Source organism: Bufo bufo, chromosome 9 (genome assembly GCF_905171765.1).
Source record: "Bufo bufo chromosome 9, aBufBuf1.1, whole genome shotgun sequence".
NCBI classification, from domain to species: Eukaryota; Metazoa; Chordata; class Amphibia; order Anura; family Bufonidae; genus Bufo; species Bufo bufo.
The window spans coordinates 104,084,496-104,098,556 of record NC_053397.1 but is presented as its reverse complement, the minus strand read 5'-3'; the positions used below and the strand labels follow the sequence as shown (position 1 = coordinate 104,098,556).

The following is a 14,061-nucleotide window of genomic DNA, read 5'->3' as shown; positions in this document are numbered from 1 at the left end:
ACAGTATACAGAATCAAATGACATATATATAACATCATACACAAAAGTATGGCTCTATTTATCGAAGTTACTTCAAGAAACTTTGGTTCAGGCAGAACCAATTTGGGTCCAAACTGAACCTTTTGAAAAATTTGGCTAACCTGAAATAAACCGAATCTGAAAAGGTTTGCTCATCAATAATATTTATTATATATTATATATATATCCCCAGATTCCTAAATCTAGGAGATATAGCAGGAGATATGGTCATCAGGGTGGTTTTTCTTGCATGTCCAACACACATCAATAAATTCCAATGCTTGCCCCAGTGAGAATATTGTCCAGAAATTTCTGGAGTGGGTGCTGAAATACAAAGCTATGTCACTGTTGGTATATTCATCCTATGGTGTTTGGTGTGTCAGGCTTTTCTGGTTCACAGGGAGCTGATCATTATCACTGACAAAACCAGTTACATTGTGTAGATTTAAAGAACCCATATTACAGCTTGTTATGTTATCCTGGGAACAGCCTTAAAAGTTAGTTGTTTGTATGTAAACACATGCCATCACTAAAGACTGAGACATCTTTGGTATTTTGCTTCCATCTGCAGCCATTTTCAACACAAATAGTTTAAAACATGAGACCAGACTTCAAAATGAATGAAAACCCCAGACTAGACATTGAAACATTTGGGTTAAATGGAGGGCTCCATAAAAAAAGGCGTGCATGAAGAGACCCTTAAAAGAATGCTGGGAATGGTTGGAGACTACAACAACCCTTACAATAAACAACATACTATCTATAATAATAACTGCGGGGGCACAGATACCATATAGATTTATAACAATGGACTGCTGTTTGCTTGCCCACCAGACTTGGACAGTGCAAGGAGGATTTAGGGTTGAAATCAAATAACCAGACCCAGACTGTAGATTGTTGTGCCATAATTTTATTTTTTTAAGAACAAACAAAAATCACAAAAAAAGATAAAAAACGCCATCCTTAACGATGTGATAAATAAATATGCGGATGTACATGGCTACATTTATAAAATAAAAATCATTAAAAGCATAGTAGATATTATATATGGACTGATATGATAAAATCTGAGATTCTTAGCTAATATGTTTTGTTCAAAACACATCTGTGCCCGCCTACCAGCGACAAGGTGATCTCAGTCAGGCAGGACCTACCCTAAACCTACCTATGCTGTTGGGCATTTACATTCAGAAGAGCAGAACCTGCACATATAAGGTGCTGCTACTTGTTACCTTTGTGGCAAGTTACAAGTTTTCTGGTAGACAAGTTGCTAGACTCCATTCACACATTTATGATATGATGAGGTGTAACGGACCGTTTCAGCAGACAAGGGGTTAAAATCCGTTTAGGCGATGTTCTCCTTTCTGAGAGACAGGCACAGCTACTGCAGAACACCAACTTCCGAACTGGATACAAAGTAGCACTCCAAACTGGAACCTCACGAATAGCTGCTAGCAGACGAACAGGAAAAGCATACAATCCTGGCAATCGGTCTTCTAACAGCATACAGTGAATCCCCCCAATAACGAGACAAGGCTCCGTTTTGAGGGTCAAGCAGTGGTCTGACTGTACTTCACGTACAGCCTCTTTTATTCATAAACCACAAACATAGTACTGCCCACAGGGGTTTGAAATACAACCAATCAGTAATTAACAACACATACAATGTAACTACAGCAACCAATCGTTCACGCCCCCAGAGGACCAGAATGAAGACTGTGACATAGGACAACATATCCCCACAATGCATCATGGTCTCCTCCCCTCTGTCTGGAGACAACCTGAGGAGCAATCCAATTATCTCTCAGAACAAAGGGAGATCGCCAATACACATGTAGATACAACAGGACAGACATCACCATTAAAACACACAATGGGACAATGGCACAATAGAAACCCACCCAGCATTTTCCTCCCAAGCTGACAAGTTACAATTATTATAGATTGTTACAACTTTGTGGGTTTACATTGGCCATACATATAACTTACATTAATTCAAACAGTATAACGTGGGGACAAACCTATCCAAAATTCACTTGAATCGGTTCAGGGGTTTAAAAGTTAGTATATGGCCCATAATCCTGGGGCAAGAGGCCAGCAGCCAGTCCTCTCCAAAACCCAGTGGCGAGGTCGGTTTCGCCACACATCTCCCCCCCCCCCCCCCCAGGGAAGACTAACCAGGTACCTGACCTCACGCCGGTCGGTACCTGAGTTAGTCTGGCAGCCCACCCACAACCAAATACTGGACCAGTTGACTTTAGTAGCTTGTCTCTGTCCAGTGAGTCCACCAAGGTTATGTTGGAAGCTGGTACTCCCGGTCTCTGTGTTGCTCCCTGGCTTGGAGTGGGGGTTGCTTTGTGGGCAGGTATCAGCAGTACTCTGCCCTGGTGCCAGCGCTACCACGGAAGAAGCCTGGTTGGAGCCTGTTTGTTGGAGGGGGAGACCGACTGTCTCTACCCCCTGTGCTGTAAGTGCAGAGACAACGGTCCCATCTGTACTGTTGTGGGGCTTACCGTCTCCCCCTGGTGCGTTAAGCTGCCGCTGGGGAGAGGGGGTAACGAGCTCCTCTCCCATACATACTTCCAGCCGCTGGGGAGGGCGACCGACCGTCTCCGCTCCCAATACAGTGTCCTGTTGCTGGGGAAAGGAGACTGGGCTCTCTATTCCCTGCTGGACACTCTGCCGCTGGGGGACAGGACCGACTGTCTCTGCCCCCGGTAACTCCGCCTGCCGCTGGGGAATGGAGACTAGGCTCCCAATTCCCAAAAAATCATGCTGCTGCTGGGGGGCAGGAACAACTACCTCTGCCCCCTGTACCTCAGCCTGTCGCTGGGGAGGGAGGACTCTGCTCTCCTCTCCCTGCACTTCACACTGCCGCTGGGGAATGGAGACTGGGCTCCCAATTCCCTGCAGGACCGGTGGAGAGACCTCGGTCCCATCTCTACCGGCCACCTGGGGTCCTTCCCAGTAACATTCTACGATATCTGCCCAGCTGAATGGGTCTGGATCTGGGTCTGTCACCTTACCGTCCTGCTGAGCCTTCTCAATGGAGTGGAAGAGATCTCGGTAGTCCTGCTCCAGTTCCCACTCCAGGGTTGCTAGGTGAGCCAGGTCTTGCTCTACTTCATGGGGGTCATCCCACTCATACCTAGCCTCCCTCTCATAAAAAATGTCCTGAAGTCTGGACTGTGCAGGGCTCCCGAAGTCAGGCTCTGCAAAGGACTCCCATAACAAGCCAGGACCATAAAACTCCTCTCCCTCTGGCTTGTCATGTTCGGCTGTCCAGGGTATATACTGTGCCATATACCACCAAAGCGCCTGGTAGGCATCCTCCAGCCATAGCTCCTGCCATACCCGGTGCTCTAGTTCCTTCACCCATTCCTCCAGAGGCTGCTCTCCCAGGAAGGGCATCCGCAGGGCCACTTGCTTCTGCAACCGCTGCTCTTCACTGGGGAGACTCTCACCCCGCTGGTATTGTAGATTATCCAGGGCCTGGTACCAGATGCCTTTCCTTAATGCATCCCGGCCATCCAGGTCCTCCTCCTCGTATAACACTGCTGGTTCCATCCTGCTGCTGTCAGGGACGCTGTACTGGGACATGCGTTGTCCTTAAATTGTAATTCCAGGGAATGATGTTTCTTTGTAGCTGTCCTTCTGGGCTGTGGGAACGATCCCGCCGCTTGCCACCAATGTAACGGACCGTTTCAGCAGACAAGGGGTTAAAATCCGTTTAGGCGATGTGCCCCTTTCTGAGAGACAGGCACAGCTACTGCAGAACACCAACTCCCGAACTGGATACAAAGTAGCACTCCAAACTGGAACCTCACGAATAGCTGCTAGCAGACGAACAGGAAAAGCATACAATCCTGGCAATCGGTCTTCTAACAGCATACAGTGAATCCCCCCAATAACGAGACAAGGCTCCGTTTTGAGGGTCAAGCAGTGGTCTGACTGTACTTCACGTACAGCCTCTTTTATTCATAAACCACAAACATAGTACTGCCCACAGGGGTTTGAAATACAACCAATCAGTAATTAACAACACATACAATGTAACTACAGCAACCAATCGTTCACGCCCCCAGAGGACCAGAATGAAGACTGTGACATAGGACAACATATCCCCACAATGCATCATGGTCTCCTCCCCTCTGTCTGGAGACAACCTGAGGAGCAATCCAATTATCTCTCAGAACAAAGGGAGATCGCCAATACACATGTAGATACAACAGGACAGACATCACCATTAAAACACACAATGGGACAATAGCACAATAGAAACCCACCCAGCATTTTCCTCCCAAGCTGACAAGTTACAATTATTATAGATTGTTACAACTTTGTGAGTTTACATTGGCCATACATATAACTTACATTAATTCAAACAGTATAACGTGGGGACAAACCTATCCAAAATTCACTTGAATCGGTTCAGGGGTTTAAAAGTTAGTATATGGCCCATAATCCTGGGGCAAGAGGCCAGCAGCCAGTCCTCTCCAAAACCCAGTGGCGAGGTCGGTTTCGCCACATGAGGATTATGGTGCTGATTCTGCACGAAAATCCATATCATATCAGCTAATCTTCCACATCGTTAATGAGGTATCTGTACCCCGTTCACATGCACTGGGAAAAAAAAAGCTTCAAGAAGAATGAGCATGCTAACTTCCACTTGGAAATGTTGATGAATTAGCCAAAACTGAACAGGTCTAATTGTTATCTTGATCTGTCCACATATCTGAAACAAATGTAGGGCAGAAATCTGACCACCAGCCCCTAGTAAACACATTATAGGCAGATCTATGATGTGTGTACATACATGCAGTAGGACCCTCCCCCATACACAATAATTGTGACAGACACTATTATGGGCTGCACTGTGGCTCAGTGGTTAGCACTGGTGCCTTGCAGCGCTGGGGTCCTAGGTTTGAATCCGACCAAGGTCAACATCTGCATGGAGTTTGTATGTTCTCCCTGTGTTTGCGTGGGTTTCCTCCGGGTACTCCGGTTTCCTCCCACACTCCAAAGACATACTGATAGGGACCTTAGATTGTGAGCCCCATTGGGGACAGTTGGTTGCTAATGTCTGTAAAGCGCTGAGGAATATAGTAGTGCTATATAAGTGCATAAAATAAATAAATTAATAAATAAGATACTGCTTTATTGCTGGCACATTGTTTGGGTGCTACTAGTATAGTACCCCAGACCTGGGGACTACAATTGGTTTGTAATATAATGCTTTGTAATATTAATGCTATGTCACCTTTAATGCAATACTGTTTGTTCGCCAGCACATGAGGTATAGTTGGCAATGTTTGGTAACAGGAATGGAACTTACTATTCCTCTCTGCTTGTTAGGAGTGGGCTGGTCCAGGGACACCAAACTCCAACCATCCTGCCACTGGAAACCATCGAGGGCCAGTAGGAAGTCGTTGGTGTCACCAAGGTATGTGGGGAATCTAAATAAGATAGGATGCAGTATGCAGTAACCAATCTAGGTATTTCGACAAGGGTTCAGTCACTGACCCAACCCCCGACACAATAGGGCGTCCAGGGGGATGGGTCAGTGAATTGTGCACCTTAGGGAGAAAATACCAAGAGGGTCTATTCGGGAAGAGGGGGACCAATTTGTCAATGGTTGATCCATGGAGAACACCTGCCTCAATGTACCTCCGCAACAGGTCCACCAGATTGGACCTAGTCTCAGGAATTGGATCCGAGGGTAACTTCTCATAAGTCGAGGCATTATTCAGCTGTCTCTCCGCCTCAGTGACATAAAAATCGCGTGACATTACAACAACATTACCCCCCTTGTCCGCCGGCTTGATAATGAGGTCTGAGGTCAGTTTTTTTTACACCATGTCCCATTTGAAGCCCCGCTGATGCACCCCTTGAGTAGAAACTCCATAAAAGTGACCCCATCTAAGAAACTACACCCCTCAAAGTGTTCAAAACTGATTTTACAAACGTTGTTAACCCTTTGGGTGTTCCACAAGAATTAATGGACAATAGAGATACAATTTCAAAATTTCACTTTTTTGGCAGATTTTCCATTTTCATATTTTTTTTACTTTTACAAAGCAAGGGTTAACAGCCAAACAAAACTCAATATTTATGGCCCTGATTCTGTAGTTTACAGAAACACCCCATATATGGTCGTAAACTACTGTACGGGCACACGGCAGGGCGCAGAAGGAAAGGAATGCCATACGGTTTTTGGAAGGCAGATTTTGCTGGACTGTTTTTTTTTACACCATGTGCCATTTGAAGCCCCCCTGATGCAACCCTAGAGTAGAAACTCCATAAAAGTGACCCCATCTAAGAAACTACACCCCTCAAGGTATTCAAAACTGATTTTACAGATGTCGTTAACCCTTTAGGTGTTCCACAAGAGTTATTGGCAAATGGAGATGAAATTTCAGAATTTTTATTTTTTGGTAAATTTTCCATTTTAATCAATTTTTCCCAGTAACAAAGCAAGGATTAACAGCCAAAAAAACCTCAATATTTATTGCCCGGATTCTTTAGTTTACAGAAACACCTCATATGTGGTCGTAAACTGCTGTACGGGCACACGGTAGGGTGCAAAAGGAAAGGAATACCATACGGTTTTTGGAAGGCAGATTTTGCTGGACTGTTTTTTTTTACACCATGTCCCATTTGAAGCCCCCCTGATGCACCCCTAGAGTAGAAACTCCATAAAAGTGACCCCATCTAAGAAACTACACCCCTCAAGGTATTCAAAACTGATTTTACAAACGTCGTTAACCCTTTAGGTGTTCCACAAGAGTTATTGGCAAATGGAGATGAAATTTCAGAATTTAAATTTTTGGGCAAATTTTCCATTTTAATCCATTTTTTCCAGTAACAAAGCAAGGGTTAACAGCCAAACAAAACTCAATATTTATGGCCCTGAATCTGTAGTTTACTGCTGTACGGGTACACGGCAGGGCGCAGAAGGAAAGGAATGTCATACCGTTTTTGGAAGGCAGATTTTGCTGGACTGTTTTTTTGACACCATGTCCCATTTGAAGCCCCCCTGATGCACCCCTAGAGTATAAACTCCAAAAAAGTGACCCCATTTTAGAAACTACGGGATAGGGTGGCAGTATTGTTGGTACTAGTTTAGGGTACATATGATTTTTGGTTGCTCTATATTACACTTTTTGTGAGGCAAGGTAACAAGAAAAAGCTGTTTTGGCACCGTTTTTATTTTTTGCTATTTACAACATTCATCATGTGGTATTTTTATAGAACAGGTTGTCACGGATGCGGCGATACCTACCTAATATGTATACTCTGTTTTATTTATGTAAGTTTTACACAATGATTTCATTTCTGAAGCAAAAAAATCATGTTTTAGTGTTTCCATAGTCTGAGAGCCATAATTCTTTCAGTTTTTGGGCAATTACCTTGGGTAGGGTATTATTTTTGCGGGATGAGATGATGGTTTTATTGGCACTATTTTGGGGTGCGTGTGACTTTTTGATCGCTTGTTATTACACTTTTTGTGATGTAAGGTGACCAAAAATTGTTTATTTAGCACAGTTTTTATTTTAAATTTTTTACAGTGTTCATCTGAGGGGTTAGGTCATGTGATATTTTTATAGAGACGGTCGATACGGACGCGGCCATACATAATATGTATACTTTTTTTTATTTATGTAAGTTTTACACAATAATATAATTTTTGAAAAAAAAAAATCATGTTTTAGTGTCTCCATATTCTGAAAGCCATAGTTTTTTCAGTTTTTGGGCGATAATCTTAGGTAGAGTCTCAATTTTTGCGGGATGAGATGACGGTTTGATTGGCACTATTTTGGGGTGCATTTGACTTTTTGATCGCTTGTTATTACACTTTTTGTGATGTAAGGTGACAAAAAATGGTTTATTTAGCACAGTTTTTATTTTTTATTTTTTACGGTGTTCATCTGAAAGGTAGGTCATGTGATATTTTTATAGAGCCGGTCGATACGGACGCGGCGATACCTAATATGTATACTTTTTTTTAATGTAAGTTTTACACAATAACAGCTTTTTTCAAACAAAAAAAAATGATGTTTTAGTGTCTCCATATTCTGAGCCATAGTTTTTTTATTTTTTGGGCGATTGTCTCAGATAGGGGCTAATTTTTTGCAGGATGTGGTGACGGTTAGATTTGTACTATTTTGGTGGGCAAACGCCTTTTTGATCGCTTGCTGTTGTACTTTTTGTGATGTAAGGTGACAAAAAAAAGGTTTATTTAGCACAGTTTTTTTTTTTTTTTTTTTACGGTGTTCATCTGAGGGGTTAGGTCTTGTGATATGTTTATAGAGCCGGTTGATACGGACATGGCGATACCTAATATGTATACTTTTTTTAAATTTTTTTTAACTTTATTTGGGGAAAATGAAGTTTTTGTTTATTTTTACTTGAAACTTTTATTTTCACTTTTTTTTTGTCCCACTTAGGGACTTGAACTTTTGAGGGTCTAATCCTTTACAATGCATTCCAATACTTCTGTATTGGAATGCATTGGCTGTATGAGTAATACTGTGTGTATTACTCATACAGCCTCCGGCCTGTGAGATCCAGGGGGCTGGATCTCACAGGCACGTCACAGGAAGGCAGTGCGATGCCTCAGGAAGGCATCGCGCTGCCTTCCATGCCATCGGGTCCCCCCTACAGCCCCATGGGGACCCGATGGCACCACCGCCGCCGGCGCACCAGGTAAAAGCCGCAAACCGCAGGTCTGAATTGACCTGCGGTTTGCGGCGATTGCCGACACGGGGGGGTCACGGGACCCCCCCGCGCATTTAGCCGAGGTGCCTGCTCAATGATTTGAGCAGGCACCGGGTTCCGATCACCGCCCACCGGGCGGCGGTGATCGGAAATACACATGACGTACCGGTACGTCATGTGTCCTTAAGTACCAGGACAACATGCCGTATCGGTACGTCATTTGTCCTGAAGAGGTTAATAATACGCTTTTCAATGAAAAAAATATATATTAAATTATCTCCCCCATATGTTTGGTATTACCGCGTCCATAACGACCCGGACTACATAAATATCACATAAATTATCTCCTACGGTGAAAACCGTAAAAAAAAAAAATAAAAGTTAGAATTGCTAATTTATTCTTAGTTGCCACTGAAACTGAAAAAACTTAATAACAAGTGATCAAAAAGCGCAATTTACTCCAAAATGATAACAATGAAAAATACAAGTCATCCCACAAAAATCAAGCTCTCACACTCCATAGAAAGAAAAATAAAAAAGTTATGTGTCTTGGGAAGCGGAAATGCAGAAACATTTTTTTCTTTTAAAAAAAGGGGGTTTTATTGCAAAAAAGTAGTAAAACGGAAAAAAAAACGATATGTATTTCGTATCACTGTAATCGTAGTGACCCAGGGAATAAAGATATTATGTTATTTATACCGAAAAATGAATGCCATAAAATTTATAACGTAAAAATGCAGTAGCAGTATTGCTGTTTTTCCCCTCTCCCTCCCATAAAGAGTTAATAAAAGTAAACTAAAAAGTTATGTGTACCCCAAAATGGCGCCATTAAAAACTACAACTTGTCCCACAAAAAGCAAGCCCTCATAAAGCTATATAGACGGGAAAAAAAAGAAAGTTATTGGAACGCGACGATGAAAAAAGGAAGAAAAACGCTTGGTCAGTAAGGCCCAAAACAGGCTGGTCACTAAGGGGTTAAAGGGGTATTCCCATCTGAGACAATGGGGCCATTGTCCCACCTCTGGGACCCGCACCTCCACCGAGAACAGAGTGGGGAAGGTGGTTGCCGTAGGGCCCGGGGTTTCCCCGGGTCCGGCCACCACCAAGCGATCTCTCCGTAGTAGTGAACGGGAGCGCACCACGCTTACATAACCACCACTCCAATTCATTTCTATGGGGCCGACGGAAATAGCCAAGCCAGCGTTTGGCCATTTTTGGCGGCTCCATAGAAATGAATGGAGGGCGGCTGCGCATGAGCAATGTGCCCTTTACAACTTTCGGGGCTCCGTTCTTGGTGTAGGTGCCACCTCTGGGACCCGTACCTATCAGACAATGCGGGCATATCCTAGCGATATGCCCCTCATTGTATGAGATGGGAAAACACCTTTAATTCACCGTTAATGCATTGTATTACATCAAGGTACTCGAAGTTAGGCCTCTTGCACACGAACGTGTGCGCCCTGTTGCCGTATTGAGGACCGCATTTGCGGATCCACAATACACGGGTGCCGTTCCGTGGGCATTATAACGGAATATAACGGAATTCGTAGACGGAATGCAAAACGGAAGCCTCTAAGAGGCATTCCATTTTGATCCATCATAATAGAAGTATATGGGTAGCATAACGGATCCGTCTGGTTTCTGTTATGCAGGATGGAAAACAAAGTCCTGTCAACAACTGATAAAAGTGGCGGTGAGGGTAATGACTATGATACTCATTGTGTGTTGCACAGGACCTGGCAGACAGATCGGGAATAAAGAGCAGAGGCAACATACAGCCAGAACCTCCCAAAAGAATTGCCAGGCCCCGATCTGCTTCTATGCTGCCATACCAGTTCTACTGCCTTTAGCAACAATATAGCATGCATTCATCCTCCCTTGTACAGTCATGTGGCAAAGAACTTGGGCTGCTCATTGCAATTCTTACTGTGTGGCAAGGTGCACACCATCATGGACACCTGGGCAGGGACAATACATGACTTTCACACACTTTCTGCGCCTGAAATATGCCTAATATAGGTGTATTTCAGGTTAATAAATTACCCCCTTTGTGTGTTTACACTTGTGCCTGCACGTTCACGATTGTGGTTGTAATTCACAGTCACACTCCAGCACTATTGGCCAGGATTGGAATAGACTCCAGTCCCAGATATTTAACCACTGAAATACTGTGATCAGTACTGATCACGGTGCAGAAAGGTCTCCCTTTGCCTATCAGCCCAGGCTTCATTCATAATCTTTGAAACTAACTGGGAAGCACCTTGCAAATCTAACATAGTAACATAGTACATAAGGCCGAAAAAAGACATCTGTCAATCAAGTTCGGCCTGTTATCCTGCAAGTTGATCCAGAGGAAGGCAAAAAAAACTGTGAGGTAGAAGCCAATTTTCCCCACTTAAGGGGGAGAAAATTTCTTCCTGACTCCAATCAGGCAATCAGAATAACTCCCTGGATCAACGACCCCTCTCTAGTAGCTATAGCCTGTAATATTATTACACTCCAGAAATACATCCAGGCCTCTCTTGAATTATTTTATTGTACTCACCATCACCACCTCCTCTAGTTAAAATAGTTGTCATTATGACAGAATACGCAGAAGATATATTATTTTGATAGATAGTAACTAATTGTTTTACTAAGCATTCCTGCACACAACCATATTTTTTATCTGTGTGCTATCCACATTTATTTCAGATAGCCCACTGACTCATTTCTATGGGCCATGCATACATATTTTTTTTTACCAAGCCATCTGGTCCAGTACTTTGCAGACAAGAAAGGTCCTATCTATTGATGGGAGTGAGAAGAATGTGGAATTCACACAAAGAGTATCCATACTTTACCAATCCATTGTTTGCAGACCAAAATACAGACATGGCCGTGTACATGAAGCCTTACTTTGTAGGGACACATCTGGCACTTATCTAGGCACTTACCTTAAAATGGCATACCGGGATTTCCCCTACTCAGGACCCCATTTATGAGCCACAACTGACTGCTACTCTATGATAGAGGTCCCCAGTGTAGTGGACAGAAGGTCATTCAATGTAATATTTGTCCTGAAACAGTCACTACAGGAAAATGCCTGGCTAGCCATGGTTCCCCCAGCAAAATCAACTGTGACGGTGCCAGGTGTATGGCCCACAGGGATTAGCTGATAGCTGCAGCACCTGCATTTTGAAAGGGGTTGTCTCTGAGCCATGTAGCCTTTTTCTGTGCCTTATATACTCACTAAGCCTCTATTTTGTAATAATGTTATTTCATTCATGTTTTTCAGGTAGTGTGGAATAAGAATAGAAGGCACAGATCTGCATTCTGAATATTCCATCATGTCTCTTTTTAAAAAGTTAATCTGCACCAAGTTGAAGGTTAAACTGCTCTTGTTCTTTATGTTTCTTCTGACGGTGGCCATGCTGATTTTAACTAATTCCATTTGGTTTCCATTGGGTTTGGTAAATCCAATTAGTAATTTACAAAATCTGATTCTTAATGTCTCAGGTGCAGTAAAAGCAAATGACCTTCCTGTAGAAAAATCACACATTGAATCAGGAAGTTCAATGTTTACAGAAATAACTATGACTAAAATAGCTGACGATAGCCACAAAACACAACATCAATATGAGTATTTTATCAATGAACCTGATAAATGCAAGGAGAATGTTCCATTTCTGGTTCTGCTTGTAACTGTACAAAGATGGCAACGAGAAGCACGTCAATCTATAAGGAATACATGGGGAAAAGAGGACCTTCTGCCAGGAGTCAAGATACTTAGGTTATTTTTCCTAGGTAAAGACCCCAAGCCGAATACTGATGCAGATCAGGACATTTTAAAGGAAAGTCAAGAATTCCATGACCTTATCCAGCAGGATTACTTGGACACATACAATAATCTTACCATTAAGGTACTGATGGGTTTGAGCTGGATAGCTACATACTGTCCCAATGCTTTGTATGTAATGAAGACAGACAGCGACATGTTTGTGAATACTGAATATTTAGTCTACAAGGTTCTAAAACCAGATCAAGCACCAAGAAAGAATTATTTCACAGGATATTTAATGATAAATGGTTCCCCCATTCGCAACCGAGACAGTAAGTGGTATGTGTCACCAGATGTATATCCCGAAGATAAATATCCTCCATTTTGTTCTGGGACTGGATATGTGCTCTCAGGAGACTTGTCCCCCAAAATAGTCAAAATCTCTCCAAGTATTAGATGGCTACACCTGGAGGATGTCTTTATTGGTATCTGCCTTGATAAACTAGGAGTTCAACTAGTGGCTCCACCTAAAGGATCTGACTTTAATAACTGGAGAGTCATGTATTCAGACTGCAAATACCACAATATTGTTACATCACATGGAGTGAGTCCTGGGGAGATGCTAAATTATTGGGAAAGACTACAAAAGTCCAAACACCTCTGTATATAATTCACCTCACTTGTCATCCTAAGATGAGCCAAAAATGCCTTATTTTCTATCATATTTTAAATGGCTGATCACTAATTAATAAAATGACTTTCAGGCATATACATTTCATTCAGTCTAATCCTAAATGCTATTATTACCATTCATAAACCATTTATTTATTTCAATGTTATATTTATGTACATACTTGTTTCTATAATTGAAATGACTAAAGACAAAAGGGGTCATTTATTATACTGAAATACACCTATATTAGGCATATTTCAGGTGAAGATCTGCGACTTTTCCCTGCTCGCACCAGGTCTAAAATTGTGCATGGGGAGTGGACGGGGAAGGGGACGGGCCAGTAGGCCCGTCTCATTTACCATTTTCAACGCCTGTTTTAGGAGTAGAAAATGGCCTAAAAGAAAGACAGCTTGGAAGCTGTCTTACATTTAGAATTGGCGCCTCTTCATAACTTCGGTGGATCCTCTGCCAGCTTAGGGCTTTATTCAGCAATTGTTGAACCAAACCTTCTCTTTATTTGCTGTGAAAAAATCACAGTGACACAATATTTCACTAAACCGCATAAAAAAAAACTGCTTATGCATTTCAAATGCTACATCAGTTCTTTGTCATAGCCAGGTGGCAAATAAAGAGAAGGTTTGGTTCATCAATTGCTGGAATTTATACATTTTGAGCCTTAGGGTACTTTCACACTTGCGTTTTTCTTTTCCGGCATAAAGTTACGTCCTAGGGGCTCTATACCGGAAAAAAAACTGATCAGGCATATCCCCATGCATTCTGAATGGAGAGTAATCCGTTCAGGATGCATCACGATGTCTTCAGTTCAGTCATTTTGACTGATCAGGCAAAAGAGAAAACCGTAGCATGCTACGGTTTTATCTCCAGCGGAAAA

At 42.7% G+C, this 14,061-nt stretch overlaps 1 protein-coding gene across 2 annotated transcripts in view; it reads left to right on the top strand.

Moving 5' to 3' along the window:
- The window catches only part of LOC120979502 (beta-1,3-galactosyltransferase 2-like), a 77,803-nt gene extending 64,521 nt beyond the window's left edge, over positions 1–13,282 (top strand). Inside the window, exons 2-3 of one of the 2 annotated variants that reach the window (XM_040408291.1) lie at positions 5,374–5,461; positions 12,014–13,282. In XM_040408291.1, the coding sequence (XP_040264225.1) occupies positions 12,066–13,166 (1,101 nt within the window). In that variant the 5' untranslated portion in view covers positions 5,374–5,461; positions 12,014–12,065 and the 3' untranslated portion in view covers positions 13,167–13,282. The remainder of the gene's footprint in view (positions 1–5,373; positions 5,462–12,013) is intronic. The other variant, XM_040408292.1, reaches the window with a different exon arrangement.
- The last annotated feature ends 779 nt before the right edge of the window (positions 13,283–14,061 follow it).